Source organism: Prenolepis imparis, unplaced genomic scaffold, assembly GCF_030444845.1.
Source record: "Prenolepis imparis isolate NDT839.2.m4 unplaced genomic scaffold, iyPreImpa1.0 SCAF_11, whole genome shotgun sequence".
Classification (NCBI taxonomy): Eukaryota; Metazoa; Arthropoda; class Insecta; order Hymenoptera; family Formicidae; genus Prenolepis; species Prenolepis imparis.
This window is the reverse complement of record NW_028141169.1, coordinates 354294-366562: the sequence shown is the minus strand read 5'-3', so window position 1 is coordinate 366562 and position 12269 is coordinate 354294. Positions and strand designations below refer to the sequence as shown.

Here is a 12269-nt window from a genome sequence, read left to right as displayed (position 1 = left end):
CTATTAGACACATAAAGTTGCGCACAGTTCTTTTGCCCACAGTTCTTTTGCGCACAGTTCTTTTGCCCACTGTTCTTTTGCGCACCGTGCTGGTAGACACCCCTACCGGCGGGGTGGGTGCGGGAGGAGGGGCCGAAGGCCTCCTTGCACCCCCCCGTGTGTGTGTGTGTGTGTGTGTGTGAATAGAGCATGTGTCGCGCATTTTCGTGTCCAATTGCACGGTGTGCAAACGAACGGTGCGCAAAAGAACTGTGGGCAAAAGAACTGTGCGCAACTTTATGTGTCTAATAGCACGGTGTGCAATTGCAACGTGTGCAATTGTACTGTGCGCAAATGAAGGCTTCTCACCGTAGAGTTTACATTGACCAATCAGGACGAAGAAATCTTTGCTCCTTTTGTTTCGATCGGCAGCTTATCTATATATTTTAAATGCTATATGCATCCATCATCCGATCAGCTGATCAGCTGATCTCTGTGATTGTTTGACCGTGTCACGTATTTTTAATTCGAAGGAATTTAAAGAAAGATTTCTCGAATTTTCGATTTTTATGATTTATCGAATGGATTATTTCATGACTTTTGAAATAAATATTAAATGTGAATATTAAATATGACAGTTTAATTGCTTTAAGTTAGCAATGACATATTATGTCGACATAGAATAAATATAATCGTCATTAATATAGTACATAAATATGTAGCTGTCCATCGTTGAACTAAAAATAGCTCGTACAGATAACAGGAGATATAAAATGGCTACTTTATTAACAACATCGTCGAACGCAAAAAGGTTTGTCACATTGAATGAATATGTATATCTGAATACACGAATAAAGATTTTTCCGATAAAAAAAAATTAATTATTACTTTTCTGCAGAATCTCGCAGATTAGAAATGTGCGGCAAGGCAGCCTGATAGATATAGATGCCGATACGTTTCTCAAGATATCAAATTATGAGGACACCGTCAGACAACTGGATATATATTACGGAATCGTTAAACGGCAACTGTTGCATCATCAGAGCTGCATAACAGGCCTGTTTCCGCAGATCTCGACCGATCGGAAGGTCAGCAGTGTCCGCGAAAGTATATATTGTGCAGCCGCGGTATGGAGCCTCTATCAAGCGTACAGACGTATCGACGACGATCGCGGAAAGTCGTACGAGTTGGGACAATCCGCGATAAAGTGTATGCGAGGTATCCTGGAATGTTGGATAAAGCAATCCTCCAGAGTAGAGCTCTTCAAGAAAAATCAGTGCGATCGTTACGCGTTGCACTGCAAATTTCACTTGGACACTGGCGATGAAATTTACAAGGATGCGAATTACCATCATTTACAAGTAAGCATTTAACAAATATTAAATATTTATGTATCTCTTCGAGATAATAGTAATTTTTCTGATATAGGAGATATAGTTTTAAATATAGCATAATAATTTACAGTTGTTTACAATAAAATGATATCCTTGCATTATTACAAGAGTTAAAAATATATATCATATTTATTATATGTTACAAATATCTATTCTATTTTGAATATATATATTTGTGTGTAGATCGACATTGTTTCCCTTTATTTGATATTCTTGGTGCAAATGATCTCTTCCGGACTACAAATTATATATACGCAAGACGAAGTGGCCTTTGTACAAAATCTAGTATACTATGTTGAGAGAGCGTATCGTACACCGGATTACGGCATGTGGGAACGTGGAAGTCGATATAACGATGGAACTCCAGAAATTCACGCCAGCTCGATCGGGATCGCCAAGAGCGCACTGGAGGCGATCAATGGCTGTAACTTATTCGGAGAGAAGGGCGCGTCCTGGTCCGTGATATACGTCGATATTGATGCCCACAATCGTAATCGCAGTATTTTCGAGACAATGCTTCCGAGAGAATCTAGTTCGAAGGTAAATAATCTAGTCGTACGATCCTATCGGATGAATTTTTACGAGATCTTACCGATTTCCAGAGTGTAGATGCAGCTTTATTACCAACGATATCCTTTCCTGCCTTTGCGACTCACGAAGAAGTTCTGTACAATGAGACCAAGGCAAACATAGTCGGCAGACTGAAAGGCAATTACGGCTTTAAACGATTCGGAAGAGATGGTTATAAAACGGTGCTGGAGGACAAACAGCGGCGGTATTATAAGCCTGGAGAAATCAAGGTTTCTTCAAAACTTGTATTATTAGAATTGTCCATCGGCTTATATATAGCAAAATTTATTTTTGGACGGAAATTTCTTGGTCTTTTAATCAAATAACAATATCTTTCTTTAATAGGATTTCGATAGTATCGAGAACGAATGGCCGCTGTTTTATATCTTTATGATAATAGACGGCGTATTCAAGAGTCTGCCGGAGCAAGTGGAGGAGTATCAAAATTTACTGAAAGCGAGAGTGCACAAGGATCTCAATGGAGGTACTGAATAAATAATATTTTACCCTTAATTTTGTTCTTCAAGTAGTATCCTGTAACGCATCTGTAAATTCTTATCTTTGATAATCGTATTTTACAGCTCCATGATAAGATTTATTTTGTGTGATAGATCCGGTGATCCCTATGTACTATTATGTACCTGTTGAAAATTTGGAAGCTGAAAGAAATGAACCGTGCAGCGTTTATCGTTTACCGAGCGACGAAGGAAGAGGTCCTAGATCCGCAGATCAAGATGTTGTGCCTATGTATCTGTGGAATCAAGCTATGTTTGTGATCGCGCAATTGCTTACCGCCGGCCTTTTGCACATTAATGAATTAGATCCGATTCGTCGATATCTGCCATCGTATAATCGTCCGAGGCGAGCGGGAAGATACTCTGCTTTCCAGGTAAAAAGGAGAAAAATATATATCATTTTTATATTCTAAAATTAAATATATATTAACATTAACCCAATTATCTCAATATGAATAATCATAACAAATAATAAAAGTGAAATAGAAGTTTATCTAAATTTCGTTTTCCTCGTTCCGAAATTAAATAATGCACTATATAACTACTTCAAATAAATTGTACATATTACTAATGGTTTTGAGAGATATTTAACTGGTTTAATTAATAATTTATTTCCACAATTCGTAATAAAAAGTTAATAATTTTTTATGTTATGTTTTACACAGGCAAAGCCCAGCATTGTAAGTAATTTTAAGTATATGCCTGTTATATATATGTAGAATGTTTTATTTTTTCTTTCTTTGAAAGAATGATGCTGTTATCTAAAAAATTTGTTATTTTTTGATATACTTTTGCAAAAAAAAAGCATGTGATATAGCACCAATAAAGATATGTTTCTCGTTTGGCTTTTGCAATATTTTTGGCTTATTTCATATTATTTTAAAGCTTATTTCATATTTTTTTAAAGCTTATTTTATATTTTTTTACTTGTTATACGCAAAATTGCATACAACAGATGAAAATTGAAACAACTGCCATTTTCAATATTATACGATTCCAAAAATATCCTTGATTATCTACATCTGTATTTATGAGCACTGCTATATCTTTTGTACATCAGGGCACTCACACCGACCTAGTAGTACAAATAGTTCTGATCGCAGAATCTATGCGATTGCAAGCTATGATGGCTACATACGGCATTCAGACGCAAACGCCACATGAAGTTGAGCCCGTACAGATTCTTTCGTCGAGTCAGTTAGTGAAGGTTTATCAGAAGCTAGGAGTGAACAAGAAATTAAATCTTCAAGGACGACCCGCGCGACCTATAGGTTCTCTAGGTACAAGTAAGGTATATGTTTGATGGAGAGTTCTGTATTTTTTTTTTACTAAAGAGACATGTCTCTCTATAAGCAATAATAATGATGTAATATGTAAAATAAAATATAATGTTAAATAATATTAATTACAATATTAAATAATATTAATTAAATAATATAAATAATATAAAATTATACAGTATTAAAATATGTATATATTGATAGATGAATTTTTTTACATGAACAGGTGTACAGAGTTTGTGGTATGACGGTGCTCTGTTATCCTTTAATCTTCGAGGTGTCCGAGTTTTATTTGTACAGAGACATGGCTCTACTGATCGATGATATTAAAACGGAATTGCAATTCGTGGGCAAGTATTGGCGTCTGTCCGGTCGACCCACCGTATGTCTCTTGATACGAGAGGAACACATGCGGTAAGTTTGCAGTAAAAGATGTACATGCGTGAATGAGTCGCGATTGTGTGTTTTATTTTTGCAAAAATTTGTCTAGAGATCCGCAATTTAAAAAGATGTTGGACCTCTTTGCGATGTTAAAGAAAGGCTACTGCGATAAAACGAAAGTACGCATCGGCCGTCTGCAAAATCTGATTGCATCCTCTTGCATCGGTAATGTATATGTTTATAAGATTGATTTCTGTAAATAGATAATAGTATATAAAAAATAATGGATAGTTTACAAGAAGATAGAGACTGATCTTGTAAAATTTTAAATCTTACATTTATATTTAGCGCAATTTTTCAACTGGACATTTTAATATTTTTTATATTTATATTATTTATATATAGAGCATCTAGACTTTGTAAATACGATAGAAACAGATCTGGATTTAACGCAATTTAGACAACTGCAGCACGATTATATTGGTTATCAAAGTCTCACAGATGTCCCAAGAGCCATAGCTTATGCAGAAGACGTCAAGGATTATTCTGTATGAAAATTATTTTAAAATTGCACAAATAATTTTTTAATCAAATAAGTATGTAAGCAATAATATGGTCTATTTTTCAGTATATGATAAATGAACCTCTGTGCAACATATTAAACGAACTTCGCAATACCCCTGGTTTGTATGCAAAATGTCAACTGTATGGTATCCTGGTAAAACAAGAAGGAATTAATTGTGAAATTAACGGAACGACAGGTATTTTGTATTCTTCTTCTTTCATTTTCTTGGATTTCATTTCTCGTTTTTGATTTTTGACCATATAATTGTAAATTGTAAATTTTCATTATTTTTCAGTCCGCGATAATTTAAAATCGTTATATCAACAAGCTGGATCCTTAAGATTCTGGATGGCTGTACGTTACTGTAGCAGTTTATTGAATCATACAGTAGACAGCATCAGTCCTTTTATTACTGGTGTACTAGTCAAGGGAAAACAGGTATCTATAATATGTAGATTTTAAATTTGAGTTTTTATTTCTTGGAATTTATCCTCAATGCGTTATTAGATTACAGTTGGAGTGATTGGGCAGGAAGAAACAGTGTTCGATAAACCGATGACGCCGGCGGAAATACAATCGGTGATGTATTCCACGATACAACCGCACAATGTTGTGCAGGCTGTGCTTCAGCAAGAGATTCTGCTGTACTGCGGCAGACTTATTGGTACTAATCCAGAAATGTTCAAAGGCATACTAAAAATACGCATTGGGTAAAGTATATCGTTGAAAAAGAAACAATCCTCGTTATTACAAAAAAAAAAAAAATTAATCGTTATTCGAACAACGTTTAGATGGGTCTTGGAAGCGATGAAGCTCTACTTGCAAATGTTTGTGAAAAACGCCAAGCCGATCGAAAATTATAGTCCTTATGAAATTCGGCAGTTTCTCATCAAAGTACTAACCGTCAAGGAATGGGCCCATTCAGAAAAGTATGTTGCTTGTTTTGAATTATGAAGTTCGAACAAGATTTAATATTTCTTGATGATAACTTGATTTATCGTTATTTCCGATATGAAGTCTGACAGTGCTCGGCCGCCGGAAAATCGAGGGTTGCTTGTGTAGAGTGCCGGCACACTTTTATAATCAAGTATGGGAAGTTTTGATGCGCTGCCCTGGCGGTATCGTAGTAAATGGACGCGAATTGCCTCAGCAGCCTACAGTGTCCAGTATGACTCGTTCCGAGATCACGTTTGCTCTGCTTGTGGAGTCCTTGCTGCATCACATACAGATGCCAGAATACCGTCAGATTGTAGTCGAGGTAAGCGATTTTAATAAATATTATTGAGCTATCTCTTCTTTTTTTCTTTTTTATTTATTTACCCGAAAATGCAAACATTAAATGTCGTAAATACAAGAAATCTGGACAATAATAAGAAAAAAAAAATGTTTTTTATTGTATGATTACAGCTCTTGAGTATTGTTTCGACTATCTTGCTTCGAAATCCGGAATTAAGTTTCCAGAAACAGCTACATCTCAACCAACTTGTGGAAGATAGCTTCATCATGTACTGCAAGGTAATATAAATTTTATAAGTTTTTACGTTTATTAAATCTTTTTACATGTTTGCAGGATCACGATTTATCAAACATCGATGATAAATCGTCCTTTTTCTCTGCACATTATTCGGTGACCACGGGATATCTCGCTAGGGCCGTAGTCAACAATGTTCTTACCGGTGGTTGCGTGACTACTATCCACGATAGTAGTCACGATGTCGTCGAATCACCCCGAGAAATGTGTAAGATAACATAACGGTACGACTCGATTGTCAAAAAGGTTAAAGATTTAAAATATTATTTCATATTAGTAAGAAAGTATTACATGTAGAGGCGTGCAATATCTCGCTATGTATATATGTATATTATCAGATTTATAGATAAAACACGGCGATGATATAAAGAGCCGATCAAGTTTTAATGCAAAACTCCTTCGGATAATAATATTCATATATTTTAAAATATCTTGAATATCTTTACATTCATACAGATGTACATTCTAGACAAAAATTTTAGCACTGTATAATTGTACAAAGTATACGTGATTTCGGATAAAAATCATCTCTTGGCGAAATTCATGTCCATTGCGCGACCGGAACGTTGTATATTGTTAATATTGGCTTTGATCCTAGATGCGACAGTACCCATTTCTGTTGCGACGACCAGTTGTTTCCTATAACAAATGCCATATTTTCTCGAATTAATCTTCAATAATATCCAAATTTATATATATATATATATATATATATATATATATATATATAATATTTATATACATATAAATAGATATAATATACGAATATATAAATATTTTGTATGTACGTACTTGTACTTGTATTGTATGTACAGATATTTGAGCGCGAAACATGTCTAATTATATACCTGATAAAATCCTTGTTGTACGAACTATTTTGCATTTCTATCTTGTCTTCCTCGCGGTACATTTTGACATTTTTCTCTCTCTCTTTATCCCGCCACGCTGCGTTTGCCATCATCTCTTGTCGCCTTTGTTCCTTTTCCTCTTCGGTAAGACTCGGTTTTGCTTTCGGTCTATACTTAAATTCTTTTCTATCCTCTTTGAATTTCGTGTGACTAATATCGGAGGTAGATCTTTTGCTATTCGATTCCTACGAAATCAAATATTTTAAGTTTTTTAATTATGACATGAACGAGACACGTTATCATATATCTTCATCAAATAATATATATATTAAAGAAAGATATATTCTCTATTTAAGATGACTCGAGTCCTCATAATGCAAAGTTTTAAAAATTATCTGTCGTTATTTATTATTAAAAGTAAAAGGTTTATTATTACTCACCCTTTTGTCGGTTCGTCTCTCCATAGAGTATTTTCTTTCATTTTTGTATTTATCCTTTGAATTGTCCCTTCGCATATCATTTTGTTCGTACTGTTTTTTATAATTCTTATTATATTCTTTTTCATGCTTTCTATTTCTTTCATACTTGGAATCTCTATGTTTACTCGATTCCCTTTTTCTAATTCGTTTATCGTCACTGTCTATCTTTATATCATCACTCGAACGTTTCTTATATTCCTTTTTATTATCTTTCTTCTCACGTTGAGTAATATTTTCATTATCAGTGCTCTCAGTATCACTGTCGCTGTCACTATCGCTTGTACTTTTCTTTCGCTTTTTGTTCGAATTTTTATGTTTACTCGATTTCCTTTTCCTAATTCGTTTATCGTCATTGTCTATCTTTACATCATCACTCGAATATTTCTTATCATATTTCTTTTTATTATCTTTCTTCTCACGTTGAGTGACATTTTCATTATCAGTGCTCTCATTGTCAGTATCACTGTCGCTGTCACTATCGCTTGTACTTTTCTTTCGTTTTTTTTTCCGTTTACGTCGCCTTTTCTTAGCAGAAGCGTCGTCGCTACTGCTGTCCGATTCGCTTTCCGAACTATGTTTTCTCGACTTTTTCTTTCGTTTATATTTAATTTTTTTCATCGATTTTAGCAAATTCTTTTCACTAATGTCGTCTTTTAATTGTTTAAATTTAGTTGCTAACAATTTATCCAATTCAGCCTCATCCTCACTGCTATCCTTCTGTTTCGACTTTTTCTTTTTCTTCTCGCCTTTATTCTTGCGCGTTTGTTCTTCCAACTGTAAATTATACACATATGTGTAAGTAAATATTTCACACAAAAAGACAAAGATAGAATACCAATATTCACTTACCAATTCTTTAAGTTGTTTTAGTTTGACAGGATTTTTTAAGAGCTGACTTCTACTTTCCATTTCTTTTTTCTTAATGGCGTATAGGGGATCCTCTTGCATTTTTCTAACCAGATCTACTTGCTCATTACCAGAGAAAAACCGCAATGAAGGTGGAATGCATTCTATGTAGTGGCAAAATAAAAATGATTATAGTACCATAAAAGTTTTCTCAGTTATATTACCATATAGCATAGACAATCTTACCATATTCAACATGATTTTTTGGTGGTTTACTCAACTCTGCCTCTTTCTCCGCCTGTTGCATTTGTTCAAAAGCCTTGTCAACTGGTCGTCCCAGTAGATACTCCTCTCTATTGACCATTTGATTCGGCCCTGTGTACATCCAATCCAATTTCTTCTCATCCTTCTTTTCTATCACACCTTGCTCCATAGCGTACTTTGTCATATCCTCCTGATCTTTCTCCATTTCGATCTGTCTCTTTAACTCGGCTATCCTTTTATTTTCTTGATAGTTTTGCTGCTCCGCTTTTCTAACCTTCTCCATATTTTTCATAGTAGATGGATGCCATGACTTTTTCAAATTCTACAACAAAAGGATTTTGTTTTTATTAATGGAAAAGTATGGCAAAAGCGATGGCTTTACGCAATGTTTTATAATAAATTATTACTAAATCTCCGCCTCCCATTTTGCGCTGTATCAAACACTATAATATATTTATATAAAATTCACACTCAAGACATTATCAATATTAATAATATACAGTCGCAATTATTAAACAAAATATTCGGCTTTTAGGATGATCTCTGCAAAACAGATATAAATATTTCCATTTTTTTACACTCTAATTACTATTTTCAGCTTTTTTTTAGGTTAATTGAAATTAAACAGAACCGCAATCTCTTGACTCTGATCTAAAGCATAAATCATACATTCTCTAGAACGTGTTCGCGATACGAAGAAGTGAGATGTAATATGGCGGCAGTATAATTGTCCAGCCAATCAGAAATGGCATCCAATGTATCGAATTTCAATAGCAGTTCGCAGTCATATTACTTTCATATTTCGGCTCATTCCTGATTGGTCGATTATTTAATCGGTATATTTGAATTGTGCGCACATTCACGGCAATGCTATATCCATTTCGTTACACGTTACATCGTCAACGTCTCGGATCGCACGCATTTTCAACGTTTTCGGTAATTAATTTATATACATATTTATAACATACAGATATATACTTCTTGCCAATGTGTATAAATGTAATGGAAAACATAAAATCTTTTGTAAATACATAACAGAGAAGATATATTAAAAATATAAAAATTAAGGAATAAGACTAGGAGTATCCGCGACGGTTGCTATTATATCTTTTGCGATTATCTTATATTAAGAGTTTTAATTTATTCAAACATATACCTATAAATTCATTTTAGTAATTATATATTACGCTAAAGAATTAATTTATAATCCTATTCTTGTCTATTATTTATAAAATCATATGTGATCTCTCTCTCTCTCTCTCTCTCTCTCTCTCTCTCTTTCTCTTTGATTCGTTGAATTTATATCTCTGTGCAAATGAAAAATGTTACTTTGCAAAGATATATCATTTCGTTATTTATACTGTTTATAGCATTGTAGGTTGTAAGTTAGTTTCTGCTTTCTTAATAATTTCTGATATATTTTGTCCTCTTATAGGTCTTCGTGTTGAGCTAATTCGTATAGTTGGAACATTGCCATTGTCGATGAAGTTTCAAAATCAGCAAGGAAGAAGATTATATGCAACCCCTTCTAAGAATATTTTGAGTCTACTCGTTGCCCTATGTACAAAAATGGAATATTTCACAATGATATTGTGCAGAAAAGGAAATTTTTGAAGGTATGCGTTTATATACTAATTACCACGGTGGAAGTAATTACTATACAAATATATACATATATATATCGTCATATACACATTACTGCAAATATATATTATAACTTTTAAATTTATTAGTTTTTTTCTGTCTTATTGTTGTTCTTTAAAATCAGCTTAATTTGATAATTAAATTTTAAAATAATATGTTAAAATAATATGTTATAATAATATGTTAAAAAATTAAAATAGTAATATGTTGTAAATAATATGTTATAATATCTTATTCTCGATTAATATTTTTTGACAGAAACAGCTGATAACTATTAAAAATATTAATCGAGTTTAAAGTATTATAACATATTATTTTAAAACATATTATTATTTTAATTTTTATAACATATTATTTTGAAAATTAATTAGCAAATTATTTCCTTAATCAGCTGATTTCTGACAAAGAATATTAATAAGGTGTTAATTTGTTAATTAAATTTTAAAGTAAAAATATGTTATACAAATTAAAATAATAATATGTTTTAAATAATATGTTATAATTCTTTAAATTTGATTAATATTTTTGACAGTTATCAGATGATTTCTATCAAAAAATATTAATCGCAGATACGGCATTATAACATATTATTTACAACATATTACTATTTTACATTTTATAACATTTTATTATTTTAAAATTTAATTAGCAAATTAATGCTTTATTAATATTTTTGTCAGAAATCAGCTCACTAAGCAGTTAATTTGTTAATTGTTTTTTTAAATAATATGTTATAAAAATTAAAATAATATGTTATAAGCAGTACTGGTGCCTGGTGCCTGTTACGGGACGCGCAACACGTCAAGGTCGTCAAGTCAGAGTTGCCCGGACCGCCGAGCCGAGCCGAGCCGAGCCGAGCCGAGCCGAGTCGAGCCGAGCCGAGCCGAGCTCCGAGTTCGCCGCGTACGCCGCGACCACCGCCATTACCTTTGCGACCTTGGCGTGTTGCGCGTCCCGTAAATGGCACAAGCCTGTCTGTTCGCTAGGTGCATTTTCGGTTGTTCGCGATCAACGTTTACACGCTCATCGCCGGTCCGCGATAGTACAATTGTGAGTTTGGTGTTTCTACGTGCTTAATTATCGTACAAAGTCGATCGCGTCGCGAAATCGTGTACCGATATCGTGATCGCGATCGCACGGGCGAGTCTATTACGTGGGCGAGTCTACTATGTACACGGGCGGATCGAATTACCGTTGCGCTTTCGACGCGAATTTCCGGAGTTTTTCGGCGTTATCGATCCGATTTCTACGTTGTTGAATTGTGATATATAAAACATAGTGAAATGTAGTGCCCATTTCTTGGAATATCGGCGACTCCTAAGTGCGTCGTGAAGTAGTCGCCGCATCATTGTCGTTCGATGAGGCCTTCCGATAAGTGAGCCTTGAAAAAAGCGGCGACGCGAAAACAGCATTGGTTTTATTCGCGCGCGAATAAGCTGTCGCGATTCTCGCGTTTTACCGAAACGCGTCGAAATGTGATATCTAAAATCCGGGCGTCGCCGCGCGTCGCGAACGAAAAAAATAACGAGAGTGCAAGTGTTTCGAGTGAGTGCCATAAACGGTGCGGAGAGAGAGAGAGAGAGAGAGAGGTGGCCCGGGGAGGCATCGGGCAACAGCGGAGCAACGATAGGGTAAATATAATTTATAATTTATTTAACTTTTCATTTGTTATTTGTGAAATTATCTATTTATCTTCGCGATAATGATTCAAATTTTACATTGTTGTATAATAATGAATATAAAATATCCTGGATTTTATATTTCAATTAATTTAATAGAACGCGCGTTAATAATTAAATTATATTTATTTTTATAATGTGCTAGTTTTATTTTTTCTCCAAATTTATTTATACAAGTTTATCGATAACTTGACTTCAATAAAGTTTATTAAAAATAAAGTTTAGTTTAATTAAAACAAAGTAAAATAATATTTAATAAATATTTTGTCGCGAAATAAAGAATATAATATATTA

At 33.9% G+C, this 12269-nt stretch overlaps 2 protein-coding genes across 5 annotated transcripts; one reads left to right on the top strand and one right to left on the bottom strand.

Moving 5' to 3' along the window:
* The first annotated feature begins 229 nt into the window (after nucleotides 1–229).
* On the top strand, nucleotides 230–6462 carry LOC145942813 (putative phosphorylase b kinase regulatory subunit beta). 4 transcript variants are annotated; one of them, XM_083049854.1, is made up of 19 exons: nucleotides 253–597; nucleotides 702–790; nucleotides 878–1340; nucleotides 1557–1913; nucleotides 1976–2173; nucleotides 2289–2427; nucleotides 2555–2832; nucleotides 3124–3138; nucleotides 3519–3749; nucleotides 3965–4152; nucleotides 4229–4344; nucleotides 4525–4667; nucleotides 4748–4880; nucleotides 4980–5122; nucleotides 5192–5394; nucleotides 5476–5613; nucleotides 5702–5942; nucleotides 6092–6199; nucleotides 6255–6462. In XM_083049854.1, exons 2-19 carry the CDS (start codon nucleotides 753–755, stop codon nucleotides 6435–6437), a joined length of 3315 nt encoding a protein of 1104 aa, XP_082905980.1. In that variant the 5' UTR covers nucleotides 253–597; nucleotides 702–752; the 3' UTR covers nucleotides 6438–6462. The 4 variants fall into 4 exon arrangements, 2 of the variants coding, with proteins under 2 accessions (XP_082905980.1, XP_082905982.1); XM_083049856.1 differs by lacking the exon at nucleotides 3124–3138 and having other exon boundaries at nucleotides 273–790; XR_014426421.1 differs by lacking the exons at nucleotides 4525–4667; nucleotides 4748–4880; nucleotides 4980–5122; ... (3 more) ...; nucleotides 6092–6199; nucleotides 6255–6462 and having other exon boundaries at nucleotides 230–790; nucleotides 3519–3738.
* A 155-nt stretch (nucleotides 6463–6617) lies between these two features.
* On the bottom strand, nucleotides 6618–9305 carry LOC145942825 (uncharacterized). The gene is made up of 6 exons (XM_083049888.1): nucleotides 9060–9305; nucleotides 8635–8974; nucleotides 8392–8552; nucleotides 7504–8316; nucleotides 7064–7308; nucleotides 6618–6854 (listed from the first exon to the last, which is right to left on the bottom strand). Exons 1-6 carry the CDS (start codon nucleotides 9075–9077, stop codon nucleotides 6740–6742), a joined length of 1692 nt encoding a protein of 563 aa, XP_082906014.1. The 5' UTR covers nucleotides 9078–9305; the 3' UTR covers nucleotides 6618–6739.
* Nucleotides 9306–12269: the final 2964 nt, after the last annotated feature.